The following is a 19,630-nucleotide window of genomic DNA, read 5'->3' as shown; positions in this document are numbered from 1 at the left end:
CACTCTTTATTTCATGTCAATAGTTCCTGTTTTCACCTCATTTATTATGCTGATGTCTTCAGATCTGCTGTAAATTGACATAGAAAGCTCACTTCATTGCTGCCAACAGACTGAGGGGATTTGATGACTACAAAAATTGTGTTTCTTTCTGTTTTTCTTACAGTTCTTTACTACTTTTCTAGAGATATGTAATTATTTTAATGAAGAAACTGAATGAAGTTAGAATTAGAAACAGAAAGTTCTGAATTAGCATCAGTTGCTTTACAATAGACAGATATAAATGATTAATGCAATTAGTTTAAGGGTCAAATATAAAAGGGGTAAATATAGTCAGAAAGAAAGAAAGAAAGAAAGAAAGAAAGAAAGAAAGAAAGAAAGAGAAAGAAAGAAAACAATTTATCAGGTATATTTAGAACAAGAATCATTTTCTGACATTCCAAACACTATTTAGAAAGGATCACAGTGAAGCCCAAAATACTCTTTTCATTGTCATTTTAAATCTTTATACTTTTATCCACTTTCCTTCAAACCACTAGATTTCACTTATTTGTCAGCAAGAAAATGAATGTTTAAAATATGTTAAATTCAGTATGATCTAATCTTATGTATTTTATATATTTTTTTATTAAATATATCTGTTACACTGAATGATGATGAACATTAAAACATTTTGTTTTCTAAAAAGTAATTTGAAACATTAAAATAGACACTTGCATTTAATGGGTTTTCAATGTAAAATTGCTTTTGTACATTTAAACACTGATAACTGATATATTTTTGATTTTAACAGATCCAGTCTCCTCCAACCAATCTGCATTTCAGTAAACGAAGTTCCCCTGCCCACTTCAGTTCACGTATTGAAGCCCCTCCCACATCAGTCACATCATCAGTGAAAACCTCCCACATCACTCCACATCATCCAGTTGACCTCCTCCCACAGCAGTTCATCAATAAATGCAGGAATATTCCCATCAGATGAGCATCAGAGCATCAGGAAGAGAGCTGAAATCTGCAAAGACTGAGTTTATTAAAGAGGACAGTGAGAACATGAGTGATCCAGAACCCTGCAGAATGAAATACACTGAAGATACTGAAGAACAAAAGAGGGTTGGTGTTTATTCTTCATTCATTCATGATGCTGAACAGCATTCCATGACCTTGAAAGATTCAAACACTTCTGCACATTTAGAGAAACAGTTAATGTTCTTTTCTAACAAAAAAGCTCAGTAAAGGGAAGTTTGAGAAAGCTTTCATAATGATTGTTTACAACATTACATTATATTCAGGAATAATCTGTAAACACCAAACACACGTATGCATTTACTTACGTTTTAAAACACTGAAACGTACAATATTGATAGCACTAAAAATTATTAAATGTAAAACTATTTTGCTCTGTTAAGTTGACTTTCACTGCAAACGCATTTCAAAAAAATTACGTTAAACAAAACTACACTTTAAAACCTTAAAATCAATAACAGATCTGTGAGTTTATCATCTAACCATTATTTATCATGTAATACTTATTTTGTTCACCATAGAAGAGATGAAAAGACGTTTTCTCAGACACAGGACTGGAAAATACACTAAAACGCAACATAAATTCTAAAAAGACATCAATTTAATCCACATCTTTATAATCATACGACTGTGAAGAACAGATCAGAATTTAATTTTTTATCAAAACATCTTTATGATATAAAAGATTAGTAAATATTTGAAGTATTTCTGCTGTATATAAACGTAATATATTTACGTTTAAATATTTATGACAGCTATTAATATTGTATCTTTCACCATTTATCCAAACAAAAAAAAAATTATGTTTTTATTGTCTGTAAAAGTTATGTATTAATACTTATATAACAGTGAGACCATTCAATAAGTGACTTCATTGAGGATATAACTTTGCCCTTACAATATGGGCTAAAAATGCTTAGCCTTAATTATTAGCTTATTACGTCAATAAAGTTGAATATCATTCAATAAGTGCCATAATTAATGAAGATTTAGCTTTGCCTTTAGGAGACAAATTGTCTTTATTAAACTATTTTAGCAATTTTGTAACTGCAAAACCATCAGTAATTAAGCATAATTACTCATTTATTTGTTCGGTTAACTTTAAAGAATGGCACAGAAATATAATTGCATCACTACACAAAAATAATATATGGTTTATTAAGTTGTAGATAATGACTAAAGAGCATTTACTGTACAGTTAATCAGTTAATCATTTATTACTAGGTTATTTTTGTTTATTTGTATAACATAAAATGTGTATCTTTTAAATGTTAAATAATTTGGTAAATAATGGCTAATATGCCCTACTATTGTTACAGATCCCTTGTTTCCCTGGACTCCATTTCCCAGAGTCCTCCTGTTCTCCTCACCTGCACACACTTCCCCTCGTCAGGCTTCCTCATCATCACGAATCACCTGCACCTGGACTCTATTGTTAGCACTCCTCTCTGTGCACTCACTCCCTTCACTCCTTGTCCGTTCTCTGTTTATGTTAACGTGTATGTTTGGTGTTCCTGCTCTTTGTTCATTAAAGTATTGTATCATTGTGGAAATCCGTGATCTGCCTCGTCTCTGCACCAGCAACCGTAACAGAAGAACGAGGGCCAAAAACGTTGAGTTTTCACAGGAAAAAAAAAAATGGAGACCTTTCTCCCAGCTCCCTGGGTCCAGCTCCTCCAACGCCTCTCACCCTGACAGCCAGCGATATTGCCTTATCGGGCTCCTGCAGGTAGGACGTTCGCTGGAGAGGTATGTGGAGGAGTTCGTTGAGCTTGCTTATTTGTCTGACTGGCCTGAAGCAGTTTTGATCTCCCTGTTTTTGGATGGATTGGATAGCGACACTATCCATTTTGATGAACCTGTTTTTTGTTTCTCCTTAAAGCGAAACTATCAATTTAATTTTGTGGTTAAATGGCTCCAAATTCTTTGTGGAAGAGGTTCAGGGTCAGTGTTGTCGTCCGGTCCATCCAGTCACAGTTGGCCGGGCCAGTCTGATGCAACCTCCCGGCTTCCTCCGCACACCTTTCCAGCGAACTCCCTGCCTGCCCCAGGCTGGACTCCCTGTTCGCCTACTGGGCCCAGTAAGCGGAGGAGGAGGAAGAGCGACCCCAATGTCTCCAGAGCCCGCTCCAGTATCTCCAAGAGCCCGCTCTCAGTGTCTCCAGAGCCCTGCTCCCAGTACATCTCCAGAGCCCGCTCCAGTATCTCCAGAGCCCGCTCCAGTGTCTCCAGAAACCCGCTCCAGTGTCTCCAGAACCCGCTCCAGTATCTCCAGAGCCCGCTCCAGTGTCTCCACGAAGAGCCCGCTCCCGAGTGTCTCCAGAGCCCGCTCCAGTGTCTCCAGAACCCGCTCCAGTGTGTCTCCAGAGCCCGCTCCAGTATCTCCAGAGGCCGCGCTCCAGTATCTCCAGAGCCCGCTCCAGTATCTCCAGAGCCAGCTCCAGTATCTCCAGAGAGCCAGCTCCAGTATCTCCAGAAGCCAGCTCCAGTCCCCACAGAGCCAGCTCCAGTGCCTGTGGGGATTTTAATTGTATTTGAGGGGGATGAAATGACTTGGCCCCTCAACCCCAGTCTCCGCCGAGCCAAGTTCTCCAGTCTCCGCCGAGCCAAGTTCTCCAGTCTCCGCCGAGCCAAGTTCTTCCAGGCTCTCCGCCGAGCCAAGTTCCCCAGTCTCCGCCGAGCAAAAGTTCTCCAGTCTCCGCCGCCGAGCAAAAGTTCTCCAGTCTCCGCCGCCCGAGCAAAGTTCTCCAGTCTCCGCCGCCCGAGCAAAGGTTCTCCAGTCTCCGCCGCCCGAGCAAAGTTCTCCAGTCTCCGCCGCCGAGCAAAAGTTCTCCAGTCTCCGCCGCCCCGAGCAAAGTTCTCCAGTCTCCGCCGCCGAGCAAGAGTTCTCCCAGGTCTCCGCCGCCGAGCAAAGTTCTCCAGTCTCCGCCGCCCGAGCAAAGTTCTCCAGTCTCCGCCGCCGAGCAAAAAAGAGTTCTCCAGTCTCCGCCGCCGAGCAAAAAGTTCTCCAGTCCTCCGCCGCCGAGCAAAGTTCTCCGAGTCTCCGCCGCCCGAGCAAAGTTCTCCAGTCTCCGCCGCCGAGCAAAGTTCTCCAGTCTCCGCCGCCGAGCAAAGTTCTCAGTCTCCGCCGCCGAGCAAAGTTCTCCTCCAGTATCCGACGCCCGAGCAAAGTTCTCCAGCCGCCGCCGCCCTACGAGCCCTCAGCTCCAGCCGCCGCCGCCGAGCCCTCAGCTCCAGCCGCCGCCCCGCCGGGCCAACCGCCTCCAGCCGCGCCGCGCCGCGCGAGCCAGCCGCTCCAGCCGCCGCCGCAGAGCCAGCCGCTCCAACCGCCGCCGGGAACCCAGCCGCTCCAGCCCCGCCGCCGCCCGAGCCAGCCGCTCCAGCCGCCGCCGCCGAGCCAGCCGCTCCAGCCGCCGCCGCCGAGCCAGCCGCTCCAGCCGCCGCGCCGAGCCAGCCGCTCAGCCGCCGCCGCCCGAACCAGCCGCTTCCAGCCGCCGCCGCCGAGCCAGCCGCTCCAGCCGCCGCCGCCGGAGCCAGCCGCTCCAGCCGCCGCCGCCGAGCCAGCGCCGCTCAGCCGCCGCCGCCGCCAACCAACTGCTCCTATGAACTGTGTTTTTGAAACCTCCAGCCCAAAGACTGTTTCCCCTCCCTGCCTCCCTCTCCCGCCTCCCTTCCATATGTCTCAGCACTGAGACCTTCGCCTCAAGCCCCCTCGCCCAGATCTCCACCTCGGACCTCTGGGCGATTACCTACACCCCGGCTCCAACCTCCCTCTGCTCCACCGTTACCCATCAGTCCACCAGCGTCACCAGTATCCATCCTGCCTCCACTCACACCTTGTGCACTCGTCAGCCTGCCCTTCCCTCCCTGGACTACCCACTCCTCCGTCTCCGGCTCCCGTCACTCCGTCCCTCAGTTTCAGTTCCGGCTTCCTCACTCCCCCCGGTGTTCTTTTTGTTGGCTGTCCTCCTGCTGCCACTGCGAAGCCTTCTGGAGCTCTCGGCTGCGCTCCGGTCGGCGGAGCCTTCGGTTCCGCCATCACCCGCCAGTCCTTCAGCGACGCCTGGGCCTCCAACGCCTCGAAGGCTTCGGCTCCTGAAGCCCGCCATGGCTGCCCGCTGCACCTGACCCGCCTACTGGCTGCCCGCTGCACCTGACCCGCCATGTATGCCCGCTGCATGTCTGCCCGCTGCACCCTGACCCGCCATGGCTGCCACGCTGCACTGTTGACCCGCCATGCCCTTGGCTGCCTTCTGAGCCCCATGACTCGCCATGGCCGCCTTCGGCCCCTGACCCTCCATGGCTGCCCACGGCTCCTGACCCGCCATGGTTTTTGGACCTGCCCTGGAGACCTCCCACTCCCAGTCTACTCCTCCCCCTGCTCCGGTTTGGAGGTCTCCCAGGGCGCCCGCCCCCTCCCGGTTGTTACATCTACGGCGCGAGGACGCGCCTACCGGGAGGGGGAGGTACTGTTACAGATCCCTTGTTTCCCTGGACTCCATTTCCCCCAGAATCACTCCTGTTCTCCTCACCTGCACACACTTCCCCTCGTCAGTTCCTCATCATCACGAATCACCTGCACCTGGACTCTATTGTTAGCACTCCTATATATTGCACTCACTCCCTTCACTCCTTGTCCGTTCTCTATGTTTATGTTAACGTGTATGTTTGGTGTTCCTGCTCTTTGTTCATTAAAGTATTGTATCATTGTGGAAATCCAGTGATCTGCCTCGTCTCTGCACCAGCAACCGTAACAACTATATGTTAAGTTGAATCATGTAGCCATTACTATTGGCTGATCCATGCTTAACCTAATGTGCATAATCTGTGAACAAGTAATGCATCATTAATTACTAGTTTATTTATGCTTAACTAATGCTTTATTATGCTGAATAAGTTCTTCATTAATTAATGCTTAACTAATGCATTATTCTGGACCCTTAAAATAAAGTGTTACCGATAGTTTTTATTTTATCAAAAGATAGTGATTTGACATGTATTTAAAATATATATATATATATCAGAGGTTGCGTTAGACTTTAACTTTGTCAGGGTCATAAAAAATCCGTCATAATCTATTATTACCCGTCATTTTTAATTTTCATTATTTCTTTTAATTATAATAACTTACATTTAATTGCTTTTATTTTTGTTCACATTTGAATTGGTAATTCACATGCATGGGAGAAAATTCTCTGTACTGTACTATAGGCTACGTGTTAGCCATTAAAAGAAAAACGTAGTTTCATATTTATGTTTAAAAATGAGTCCTATGTTATGTTTTAAATTCATCTATTTGAATTATGAAAGAGTAGAAAAGCATGAGTAAGATGCATCATTAGATTCGCAATATATCGGGAGACATGGAGTGGGTCAGACATGATTTTAAACACTTCATGAAGTTTTGTTTTGTAAAAAAACCTTTCTTTAAAGTGAATGTCATTTTGTAAAAATTGTATCTTAATTTTAATCAATGTTTCATCAACCAATTGCCTGGATGTAATAAATAAGAAGCAAATATAGCAGAAAATATAATCCACATGACATCACTGGCGCGTGAACCGAAACTCAGCGTATAGGCTTCTTGCCTCACAGATTTATGAGAAATATATCTATAGAAAGCTTTAAATATCTACTTAAACGAAAACTAAATAATTCAAAAAGAAAATAAATAAGGCTCTCTGATTATGTGAGACTAAACCGAATGAAGTGCATTCTCTCTCTAGGCGCGTCCACTGAGGAGATAGATGAGAGAGTCAGTAATGTCAACGTCATCTTTGCAGCCGACACTAATTCAGAAAACATTACTTTATTAATAAACAATTAAAATGTCTCCTTGCTGTTTTGGTCACATTCATAAGACCAATATTAATTCGTAAATCCCAGGCTATATGCTGTTTTCAGTTGATGAATGAACATTTTACATAGTGCGCCTCCCACACCCAATAAATCGCTATAAGCTTAAAGCTTTGTGTTGCTTTTGATATGGAACAAAGTCTCAGATTTAAAATTCTGTCCATTTCATTAAGAAATTCAAGCAATAAATACCGTTTTGGCGCTCTTTAATGTGGCGTCATATATAGTTGTATCTTCTGGGTACTCGCCTGTGCGTTATCAAACGATAGCAAAAGATTCGTGCCAGTTTCATTTTTGTTCTGGATCCAGTGCTCTGCTGCTACATTGGAGCGCACTCGCCACCAACTGGACAGGGGTGGGAATTACAGTTACAATTTACAATAGATCACCCTCAGTGTAATCTGTCAACGTGACGGACGGCCTTCAGATTTTTTCATCATTGTTAAAAAAATACCGTCAATGACGGATAATTTTCGGTTAACGCGACCTCTGATATTTATATATATATATATATATATATATATAGCTATGGAAAAAATTAAGAGACCTCTTAAAGGGTAAGTTCACCCAAAAATGAAAATTATGTCTCACCCTTATGTCGTTCCAAACCCATAAGACCTTCGTTCATCTTCAGAACACAGTTTAAGATATTTTAGATTTAGTCCGAGAGCTTTCTGTCCCTCCATTGAAAGTGTATGTACAGTATACTGTCTGTTACGTCTGTATAAGTGTATACATTAGCCTATTGTAATGTAGAATGTGATCTTGTGTGCACGCTGTTGCTTTGTCTTTCTCTCTTTCTCTCTCTCTCTCTCTCTCCTCTCTCTCTCGCTCTCTGGTAGCGCCGCTTGATTGGGACCAGGTGTGGCGAGTCAGGTGGAAGAGCTGGAGCGCTTAAAGGCAGCAAACAAGGACGGTGGAGTGAGCCGTATTGTCGCGTCGTGAAGCTCCACGCGTGTTTTATATCCTGTTTCCTGCCCCAGACAACTAAAAAGAGTTATTGTGCTGCTGTGTGACCAGCGTTGTTAATGTCAGTTTCGTAAGCATTATCTCCTAAAATTGTTGTGTGACAGAGATCACTTACTTAATTTATCACTTCAGAGTTGAGACCTTCTGCTGTTTTCCCTTTGTTTAATCCGTTCTGAAAAAGCGTAGTTTTGTTATTCATTATGTGGTTACGTTTCGGTCGGGGAGTGCCACTTTTACTTTGTGCAATCTAGTTTTCTCCTGTTTACGTTTAGATAGGGAGCCAGGGTAAATTCTTTGTATTTTATTTGTTGTTTTCTTTGGTCAGGTAAGTTAGTATTTTCTAAACCCTTAGTTAGCTCTCCTTTTGTTTTGTTGTTTTGGCCTGTAACCCCCTTCCGATGAAACCCTGAAAATATTATCGTTTCATACAAAATAATCATAATAAAAAGAACTGTGATTTGAGAAATTTGTGGTTATTGTGCGCTGGGACAGGAGACCAGGAACTGTTGCCCGCTTGAGGCTTTTTAAGGTGTTTTTTTAACTTTTGTCTCCGGTCCGACCGAGCCTAGACGGCCGGATCGTGACAATTGGGGGCTCGTCCGCTCGTTTTCTTTTTTCTCCCGTATATTAGAAACGTTGCTTGGCTGCTTTTGAATTTTCGGTGGGGAAGGAAGTGTAGGATTTAAGATGGAGTTCGATTTAATTAAATTTACTCTGTCGCCCACGCTAGAAGGAATTCGACCGCTGCAGAAAAAAAGACTTGATCGTGATAGCTGAGTTTTTTAATATCTTGGTTTCTAAAGAGCAAAGGAAGCATGTCATAAAAGACGAGTTGTATGCCAAGTTAGTCGAAATGGGTATTTTGCCTGAACGTGTAGCAGGAGGTTCCGAGGCGGAAACTGAGGGTGAAGTCGCGTCTGATGGTGCAGATTCGGTAAGTGATAGAAAGTCTTCTCAGTTTGTAGATCCGGTGGTGACTGTTCGTCTAAAGGAATTAGATCTTGCGTTAAAAAAACAGGAGCACGAAACGCAAATACTCCGACTGAAAGAGCTAGAATTAAAAACTGATCGGGATGTTAAATTACGTAAACTGGAGTTGGAGGTCCAAAGGCTGCGTAACCAGCCAGTTCCATCACCGCGCGTCAGACCCCCTTCCAGTACTTCTGAGGTTGGGCAACCTGACTTCGATGTAGGTAAGTACATTAAGTTGGTACCTCCTTTTCGTGAAACCGAAGTAGACTCATACTTCGTAGCCTTTGAACGCGTCGCTGCTAAATTAAAATGGCCTAGAGACATGTGGGCATTATTGTTGCAATGTAATCTCGTTGGCAAAGCCCAGGAGGTGTGCGCGGCTTTGCCAGTGGAGGATTCATTGAATTATGATATTGTTAAATTGGCTGTTTTGCGAGCTTACGAATTAGTACCGGAGGCGTATAGGCAAAGGTTTAGGACTTGTTCAAAGACAGCCAAGCAAACGTTCGTGGAGTTTGCGCGTGAAAAGAGAGCGCTGTTTGAAAAATGGTGTCTTTCTACCAAAATTACTACGTTTGAGGAATTGCAAGAACTAATTTTGCTCGAAGATTTTAAGAACTCGCTACCGGAAGGTATTGTGGTGCATTTGAATGAGCAAAAAGTTTCCAAATTATCAGATGCTGCAATCCTAGCAGACGAATTTGTGCTCACGCACAAAACCGTATTTTCTCCCATACGCGCGCCTAAATTATTCTCTGCCGCGGATTTAGGGAAGGAAAAAGATGACCATTCTCCCCGGTCTTCTAATGCGTCTAGAAACGCTCCAAAACGGTCCGATCAAAAGAGAGTATGTTTCTATTGTCTTGACCCTGGCCACTTAATTTCAAATTGCAAAGCGTGGCAGCAGAAAGCGAAGTCAAAAGGAGTAGCGCTTACATCGGTTTCTGAGTGCGTGAATTTAAAATCCGATGATTCACCTTTTAAATCGTTCCTGCAAATGGGAACAATAGCACTTGTTGATGATGCTAATCCTAAGCCGGTTGTAATGTTACGAGACACGGGGTCTGCTCAATCATTGATTCTAGATGGTACGCTGCCGTTCTCGTCAAAGTCTTATACGGGTACTAACGTGCTCATCCGTGGTGTGGGAATGGGCTGTACTTCAGTGCCGTTGCACACGATTTATCTGGAGTCTGAACTGATTTCTGGTCCTGTCAGCGTTGGTGTTTATTCACAATTGCCAGTGGAAGGTGTGAGTCTGATCTTAGGGAATGATCTGGCTGGAACCAAAGTTTTCCCGTATCCGATTGTCTCAGCAGAGCCTGCTGCTGACGACCAAAATGACCCCCTTGTAAATCTATCCTCTGTTTTTCCGTCATGCGCTGTGACGCGCGCGCAAGAAAAAGAAATTCAGAGATGTCGTTGATCTTTCTAGTTCATTCCTAGTGTCGTCGCCGGAGAACACCGAATGTAAATTGCTTGTTCAGCCGCAACCACACTCAAATGACGCTGAAAATGGAAACTTCCTTGAAAGTAGACCGAGAACAATTAATAATTGCGCAAAAACTTGACGTAACATTGAATAAGTGTATTAATGCTGCAGTTGACAAGGCACAGGTTCTAAAATCGACGGTAGGTTATTTTTTGGGACGAGGGTGTGCTGATGCGCTGGTGGAAACCGTTAGATTCTGAACTTGATGGGGTTTATCAGATCGTTCTTCCCTCCGGTTATAGAACCCAAATAATGAAGCTGGCCCACGAGCATATTTGTTCGGGACATCTTGGCGTTACGAAAACTTATGACCGTATCGCTAGACACTTTTTCTGGCCCAACATGAAGTCCTCCGTGTCTGCATTTATTCAATCTTGTCACGTCTGCCAACTTGCTGGTAAACCTAATCAGGTGATTCCCCAAGCGCCACTGCAACCCATTCCAGTGATGGGAGAGCCTTTTGAAAGACTCATACTCGATTGTGTAGGTCCCTTGCCTAAGGCAAAATCGGGTCATCAATATATTCTCACTATAATGTGTGCAGCTACACGCTACCCAGAAGCCGTGCCCTTGCGTTCTATCACGACGAAGGTGATCGTTAAAGAACTAGTAAAGTTCTGTTCCATGTTCGGACTGCCAAAAACGATTCAAACGGATCGGGGTACAAATTTCACATCGCATCTGTTCGAACAGCTTGTTAAAGAACTACGAGTTGAACATCAGTTATCAAGCGCCTCACATCCCGAGTCCCAAGGAGCACTCGAGCGTTTTCATCAGACGCTGAAGTCAATGTTGCGCACTTACTGCGTCGAAACTGGTAAAGACTGGGTAGATGGCTTACCCCTGTTAATGTTGGCCATAAGAAGTACAGTACAGGAGTCGTTGGGGTTCAGCCCTGCTGAACTTGTGTTTGGGCATACCGTCCGAGGTCCTTTGAAGCTACTTAGTGAACGGTTCCTTTCTAAAGATCCTCTCCGCATGCCAGTATTTGAGTATGTGAGTACGTTGCGTGAGCATCTCCATAAAGCTTGGGAGATCGCTAAGCAGCATCTGTCCGATTCCCAGTCTAAAATGAAAACTAGGTATGATAAAAAGAGTGTCGTTCGCAGTTTTCAACCTGGGGACTCTGTACTCTTGTTACTGCCTGTACCAAACTCTCCTCTGCAAGCTCGCTTCTCTGGTCCATATAAAATAGAAAAGAAACTTAGTGAGACCAATTACACAGTTTTAACTCCTGATCGGCGGCGCAAAAGCAGAGTTTGCCATGTGAATATGCTCAAAGCATACTTTGCCAGGGATGAGTGTAACAGAAATTCTGTGATCAAAGATGTGTCTGTTGTAACTTCTGTCAATCTGCCCTCTAGTGATGTGTCTGAAGATGTGATCGACAAAGATGTTCAAATATCTTGCGGAAGGCTTTTAAATTCTGCCATTCTGTCCACCCTGTCGTCTCATCTCTCATACTTGTCTGAGGAGCAACGCGATGATATCACTGCTCTGATCAGAAAATACCCAGCATTATTCAACGATGTTCCCTCACAAACTAATGTGCTGGTACACGACATCGATGTAGGTCAAAGCACGCCCGTTAAACAGCACGCTTATCGAGTTAACCCATACAAACGACAAGTTATGAAAGATGAAGTTGAATATCTGGTGCGTAACGGTTTTGCTGTAGACAGTCAAAGCCCATGGAGTTCGCCCTGTATACTTGTGCCCAAGTCTGACGGCTCGCTCCGATTCTGTACTGATTTTCGCAAGGTAAATAGTTTGACTAAACCTGACTCCTTTCCGCTTCCTAGGATAGAAGATTGCGTTGACCGAGTGGGTTCTTCACGTTATGTTACCAAATTAGATCTTCTGAAAGGATATTGGCAGGTGCCGTTGACACCGCGCGCATCTGAGATCTCTGCCTTTGTGACACCTGATGCGTTTATGCAATATTCGGTAATGGCCTTCGGGATGCGCAACGCACCTGCCACATTCCAAAGATTGATGCGAACAGTATTGTCTGGAGTACAGAATTGTGAAGTGTATCTTGATGACGTGGTGGTGTACTCCATGTCGTGGGAGGACCACTTACATACCCTTGAGCTTGTCCTTCAACGTTTGGCTGACGCGTCTTTAACGCTGAACCTAAGTAAATGTGAATTCGCCAAGGCTGTTGTTACTTACCTTGGAAAACTGGTTGGGCGGGGGCAAGTTAAGCCGATAAATGTAAAAATCGAAGCCATTGTCGAATTTCCTGCGCCTACCAATAAACGTGAATTACGACGTTTTTTGGGAATGGCCGGATATTACAGAGGGTTCTGTAAGAACTTTGCCATGGTGGTCGCCCCGCTTACTGATCTTTTAAGAACGGAACGAAAATTTACATGGAGTGATGAATGTGAATCCGCTTTTTGTTCTGCAAAAGATCTGCTGTGTAACGCTCCAATCCTGTCTGCCCCAAACTTTGATTTGCCATTCAGTGTACAGGTTGACGCCAGTGCTCGTGGTGCCGGTGCGGTCCTGCTGCAAACTGATGATGCTGGTATTGAACATCCCGTCAGTTACTTCTCGAAGAAGTTCACCAGATGTCAGCAGAAATATAGTACCATCGAAAAAGAAGCATTGGCACTACTATTAGCTCTTCAACACTTTGAAGTCTACCTAAACTCTGGTGATCGAGTAATGGTGTATACCGATCATAATCCCCTTATCTTTCTGTCTCGTATGTCAAACTCCAATCAGCGATTAATGAGGTGGGCGCTGACCTTGCAAGAATTTAACGTAGACATACGGTACAAAAAGGGTGCAGAAAATATCGTAGCCGATGCGTTATCCAGGGCATATGCTAGTGGTGATTAAACTGTTGTTGTATCTTAACTAAAGTTGTTACAAATTAGTTTTTGTAACTAAGGGTGGGGGTGTTACGTCTGTATAAGTGTATACATTAGCCTATTGTAATGTAGAATGTGATCTTGTGTGCACGCTGTTGCTTTGTCTTTCTCTCTTTCTCTCTCTCTCTCTCTCTCTCCTCTCTCTCTCGCTCTCTGGTAGCGCCGCTTGATTGGGACCAGGTGTGGCGAGTCAGGTGGAAGAGCTGGAGCGCTTAAAGGCAGCAAACAAGGACGGTGGAGTGAGCCGTATTGTCGCGTCGTGAAGCTCCACGCGTGTTTTATATCCTGTTTCCTGCCCCAGACAACTAAAAGAGTTATTGTGCTGCTGTGTGACCAGCGTTGTTAATGTCAGTTTCGTAAGCATTATCTCCTAAAATTGTTGTGTGACAGAGATCACTTACTTAATTTATCACTTCAGAGTTGAGACCTTCTGCTGTTTTCCCTTTGTTTAATCCGTTCTGAAAAAGCGTAGTTTTGTTATTCATTATGTGGTTACGTTTCGGTCGGGGAGTGCCACTTTTACTTTGTGCAATCTAGTTTTCTCCTGTTTACGTTTAGATAGGGAGCCAGGGTAAATTCTTTGTATTTTATTTGTTGTTTTCTTTGGTCAGGTAAGTTAGTATTTTCTAAACCCTTAGTTAGCTCTCCTTTTGTTTGTTGTTTTGGCCTGTAACCCCCTTCCGATGAAACCCTGAAAATATTATCGTTTCATACAAAATAATCATAATAAAAAGAACTGTGATTTGAGAAATTTGTGGTTATTGTGCGCTGGGACAGGAGACCAGGAACCGTTGCCCGCTTGAGGCTTTTTAAGGTGTTTTTTTTACTTTTGTCTCCGGTCCGACCGAGCCCTAGACGGCCGGATCGTGTCCAGAAAGGTAATAAAAACATCATCAAAGTAGTCCATGTGACATCAGTGGGTTAGTTAGAAGTTTTTGAAGCATCAAAAATACATTTTGGTCCAAAAATAACAAAAACCACGACTTTATTCAGCATTGTCTTCTCTTCCGGAATCCTTTCCATTGAATTGATTCCATTGAATTGATTCCTTTGAATTGATTCCATTGAATCCTTTCATCTGTCGGCGTTGGTAATGCACTTTTACGTCGTTGTTTTTTGGCGATTAGGACATCCGCGACATGCACACTTACGCACCATTTTAAAAAATATAGCAATACAAAAATACAAACAATGTAGAATAGCTTGAATACAGCGTGCGTCTCCGTCAGACTGTAAACGAAGCTCGGGCGCACCAGATAACACGTCAGCAGCGTCACTGCAGAGTCGTGAACCCGGATTGACAACAGACCCGGAAGAGAATACAATGCTGAATAAAGTCGTAGTTTTTGTTATTTTTGGACCAAAATGTATTTTTGATGCTTCAAAAACTTGTGATGTCACATGGACTACTTTGATGATGTTTTTATTACGTTTCTGGACATGGACAGTATCCCGTACATACATTTTCAATGGAGGGACAGAAAGCTCTCGGACTAAATCTAAAATATCTTAAACTGTGTTCTGAAGATGAACGGAGGTCTTACGGGTTTGGAACGACATGAGGGTGAGTCATTAATGACATCATTTTCATTTTTGGGTGAACTAACCCTTTAACATTGATTTCTGAACTTGGAGTGGTCTCTTAATTTTTTCCATAGCTGTATGTATGTGTAAATATATATATATATATCATTTTATTTCATTTCAATGTACTGAAAATTAAATGACACTTTTTTTCTTTCATTTCAGACCTGTTGGAAGAGAGCGAGGAGAGTGAAGATCTGAGTGAAGTGGAGGAGAAACATCATGACAAACCTGGAGAAAAACCTTTGAGTCGCTCAAAGACTGAAAAGACATTTTTAAAGAAAAGAAGAGACAAGAAATCTACAACCTGCACTCAGTGTGGAAAGAGTTTCAAATACAAACATCATCTTAAAGGTCACATGAGAGTTCATACTGGAGAGAAGCCATACACATGTGATCAGTGTGGGAAGAGTTTCACAACCAAACACAGTCTTAATGTTCACATGAGAATTCATACTGGAGAGAAGCCGTTCACATGTGATCAGTGTGAGAAGAGATTCAATCAATCGTCAAACCTTAAAGAACACAAGAGGATCCACACCGGAGTGAGACCGTTCACATGTGATCAATGTGACAAAACATTTCTTCTTGAATCAGCTCTGAAGACACACCTGAGAGTTCATACGAAGGAGAAGCCATATTCATGTTCTGTGTGTGGAAAGAGTTTTTCGTGGCTGCAATATTTACGTGAACACAAGAAAATACACACTGGTGTGAGAGAGTACATGTGCTTTGAGTGTGAGAAGATGTTTACTACAGCAATCTGTTTAAAACGGCACCAGAGGATCCACACTGGAGAAAAACCTTACAAGTGTTCACACTGTGACATGAGATTTAGTCGGTCAGAACATCTGAAAACACATGAGATGATTCATACTGGAGAGAAGCTGCACACGTGTGATCAGTGTGGAAAGAGTTTCTCTCGTAAAAGTCACCTGAAGATACACATGAAGATCCACACTGGAGAAAAACCGTACAAGTGTTCACACTGTGACAAGAGATTTAGTCGGTCATCATCTCTGAAAACACATGAGATGATCCACACTGGAGAGAAGCCGCACACGTGTGATCAGTGTGTAAAGAGTTTCTCTATTAAACGCTACCTAAATAAACACATGAAGATCCATGCAGTGGAGAAACCACATCACCACAGTCTGAAATCATAAGAAGTTCATCTTTATGTGCTGAGAAACAAAGTCTCTTCATACACAAATCTCTCCTTCTCCACCTATAGTTGGCGCTGTTGCTCTGTGTCTGCTGTTGAATTATCCAGGTTGTGGATGAGGAGCGACCCCTGATGTGATTGTGTTCATACAGTAGTACATAGTTCAGTGCTATATAAAGTGGCAAGAAAAAGTACGTGAACCACTTGCAGAATCTGTGAAAGTGTGAAAAATTTTAATAAAATAAGAGAGATCATACAAAATGAATGTTACTTTTTATTTAGTACTGTCCTGAGTAAGATATTTAACATAAAAGATGTTTACATTTAGTTCACAAGACAAAACAATAGCTGAATTTATTAAAATGACCCCATTCATAAGTATGTGAACCATTGATTCTCAATACTGTGTGTGGTTACCTGATGATCCACGACTGTTTTTGTGTTTTGTGATGGTTGTTCATAAGTCTCTTGTTTGTTCTGAGCAGTTAAACTGAGCTCTGTTCTTCAGAAAAATCCTCCAGCTCCTGCAGATTCATCAGTTTTCAAGCATTTTTGCATATTTGAACCCTTTCCAGCAGTGACTGAATGATTTTGAGATCCGTCTTTTCACACTGAGGACAACTGAGGGACTCAAACAACTATTAAAAAAGGTTCAAACATTCACTGATGCTCCAGAAGGAAACATGATGCATTAAGAGTCGGGGGGTGAAAACTTTTGAATTCAAATATCAAGGTAAATTGTACTTATTACTTTTTTTCTGGGAAACATGCAAGTATCTTCTGTTGCTTCTGAAGGGCAGTACTAAATGAAAAACAATGATATTTAAACGAAATAAGAAAAATTTGGATATTTTCATCCTGTTCAAAAGTTTTCAGCCTCCGGCTCTTAATGCATCGTGTTTCCTTCTGGAGCATCAGTGAATGTTTGAACCTTTTTTAATAGTTGAGTTTGAGTCCCTCAGTTGTCCTCGGTGTGAAAATCATACAGTCACTGCTGGAAAGGGTTCAAATATGCAAAAAATGCTTGAAAACTCAAGAATCTGCAGGAGCTGGAGGATTTTTCTGAAGAACAGAGTTCAGTTTAACTGCTCAGGACAAACAAGGGACTCATGAACAACCATCACAAAACATAAAAACAGTCGTGGATCATCAGGTAACCACACACAGTATTGAGAATCAAGTCAAGTCACCTTTATTTATATAGCGCTTTTTACAATGCAGATTGTGTCAAAGCAGCTTTACAGTGATAACTGGTACATAATTTTTCCTCTTAAAGAATAGTGTCAATGCAGGCAGATCAAAAGCACTGTTGAATAAATGTCAAGAATACTGTTGAATATCAAATGTCAAGTCAAATTAAATTAAATTAGGGCTGCACGATTAATCGTATTTTATCACGATAACGATATCTGCTTCTCTCGATTGATTTTAAATAATCGTCACGATATTGGCCCGCTCTATGAAAATGAACATAATTTGGAAATATTGGAAGTAATATTAGGAGTTTCGCTGTTTTATCTTTTGAAGTTCCTAAAGGTTTTACCAGTTTTCATAATGTTGATCAGCTAGAAATGATTTTTCTTTGCTTTATGAATTTGCCGGGCAATTTGAATCTGGTTTGTCTTAACGAATTTTGTTGCTTTTAAAATCTAATGTGAATACATATTACAAAGCGCTCACCAAAACCATGTTTTGTATTGATTTACCATCTAACCAAGTTATCATAGTTGGTTAAATTAAGTCGTTGTGCCACCTACAGGCCTTTTGGGTGAATTGTAGGTTGGTAAAGAACTTGCAAAATAGCCATAATTACATTACTCTTTTTGATAGAATAAACGTAATTAATAATCGTGATTATAATTTTGAGCAAAAATAATCGTGATTATCAGTTTGACCATTTTTCGTGCAGCCCTAAATCAAATGTCAAGTGTCCCCAACTAAGCAAGCCAAAGGCGACAGCGGCAAGGAACCCAAACTCCAACAAGTGACATCAGGTGGCAAACAAGTGGCAAATAGGTGTTAAAATGGAGAAAAAAAACCTTGGGAGAAACCAGGCTTAGTCGGGGGGCCAGTTCTCCTCTGGCGAACAGTGCTTTGTTACGATTCAGGTTGCTATCATAAGTCTGATAGGATCGCAACATTAAAAGTATTTATTTCAGTTCCATCCAGTTGAGGATCGTATTCATCACGCCGGTATGGACGGTCTGTTGAGGAACTGTGGCACTGGCTGTCGTGTTGATGAGGCCTTCACAATGGATGATCTAGTCGACTCGATCTCTGCTGATACTTCAGGGCTGCGTTGTGGTCGTGTCAAGGCGCAGGTCCTTGGTATCAGCTGGATACGGCCCAGATCCAATTTATAGGAAGTTATAGGAAGTGTTCCCGGTTCCGGCTGACCTAATTTATGCAGCCTGATAATCCTTTAACTGATTTGAAAATATAAATCAATGGTTCACATACTTATGAATGGGGTTATTTTAATAAATTCAGCTATTGTTTTGTCTTGTGAACTAAATGCAAACATCTTTTATGTAAAATATCTTACTCAGGACAGTACTAAATAAAAAATAACATGCATTTTGTATGATCTCTCTTATTTTATTAAAATTATTCACATTTTCGCAGATTTTGCAAGTGGTTCACATACTTTTTCTTGCCACTGTAAATGCTTTATTCATTCATAGTTAGCCATTTCTCAATATGCGTTCTTGTCTGTTTTTGTGAAATTCATCAGTTGCTGCCCAAGTTCTGATCCAATTCAAAGTTCACATCTAGCCTAGTACAGTTCAAATCCTCGGATGTGTTCTTGATCCGCCCCTTTTATCGAGTCTTACCTCGGCTAGTCCTTCTGATGATTGCTACTGGCTCTGATGTCTCTGTAGTGGTTAAACATGAGATATAATTCATCTTTTGTATATATAACGGGCGATCTTTGGTCATGAATCTATAATTTGTTGAAGTGAAAGTGAAGTTTCATAACTTTATATGTTTAGGCTATATAACTTTACTGTTGTAGCCTACTAGAGCGCTGACTTTGTACATTTGACTGAATTGTTTATTTATTATTGTAGTTTCTTTTACCTTTTGCGTATACTTTTATAATGGCTATTACTGATCATTAAGACTGACATTTAACAAAAAGATATAGGGTTGTGTTTTATGTTTGCAGACTATATGCACATATTACCTGAACCACATATGTTTAATATTTTTAAAATGCTTGAACCACATTGCGTGGCTATTAATGTTTAAGATTTTTTAAATGTGAATGAAAACAGAGTGGTGTTTAATAGCATATTTCAATTATTTTTCCCGGGCTCGGGAAAAATTTGTTTTGTACAGATCGGGCTTGGGGTCAGACTCGTTTGGCTTCTCTCCTTTCATTGTGCCCATACACGAGCAGAGCACACATAGGCTACTGTTTGAAATACAAATGGCAAGCCATTTTGACTTTTATTCATTCTCAGGATATGAATTCTGTTCAATTCAATTCTTGATAGCAACAATTCAATTCTTGATATCAGGAATTACATTTCCACTAGTAACAATGTTATTTATTGATATTAACAAATAAATTCTTGATATCAGGAATTACATTTCCACTAGTAACAATGTTATTTATTGATATTAACAAATAAATTCTTGATATTAACAATTCCAATTCTTGATATCTGTAACTGTATTTTCACT

General features: G+C 42.2%; 1 protein-coding gene across 1 annotated transcript in view; it reads left to right on the top strand.

Annotated features, from left to right (window-relative positions):
- Nucleotides 1-15,941, top strand: part of LOC137002581 (zinc finger protein 91-like) — a 29,183-nt gene extending 13,242 nt beyond the window's left edge. Inside the window, exons 4-5 of the mRNA XM_067362327.1 lie at nt 15,135-15,320; nt 15,405-15,941. Coding sequence (XP_067218428.1) covers nt 15,135-15,320; nt 15,405-15,941 — 723 coding nt within the window. The remainder of the gene's footprint in view (nt 1-15,134; nt 15,321-15,404) is intronic.
- Nucleotides 15,942-19,630: the final 3,689 nt, after the last annotated feature.

This window comes from Chanodichthys erythropterus, chromosome 3, assembly GCF_024489055.1.
Source record: "Chanodichthys erythropterus isolate Z2021 chromosome 3, ASM2448905v1, whole genome shotgun sequence".
In the NCBI taxonomy this organism is placed as follows: Eukaryota; Metazoa; Chordata; class Actinopteri; order Cypriniformes; family Xenocyprididae; genus Chanodichthys; species Chanodichthys erythropterus.
Note: the sequence above shows the minus strand (reverse complement) of the source record. Positions and strands in the feature narration are given on the sequence as shown.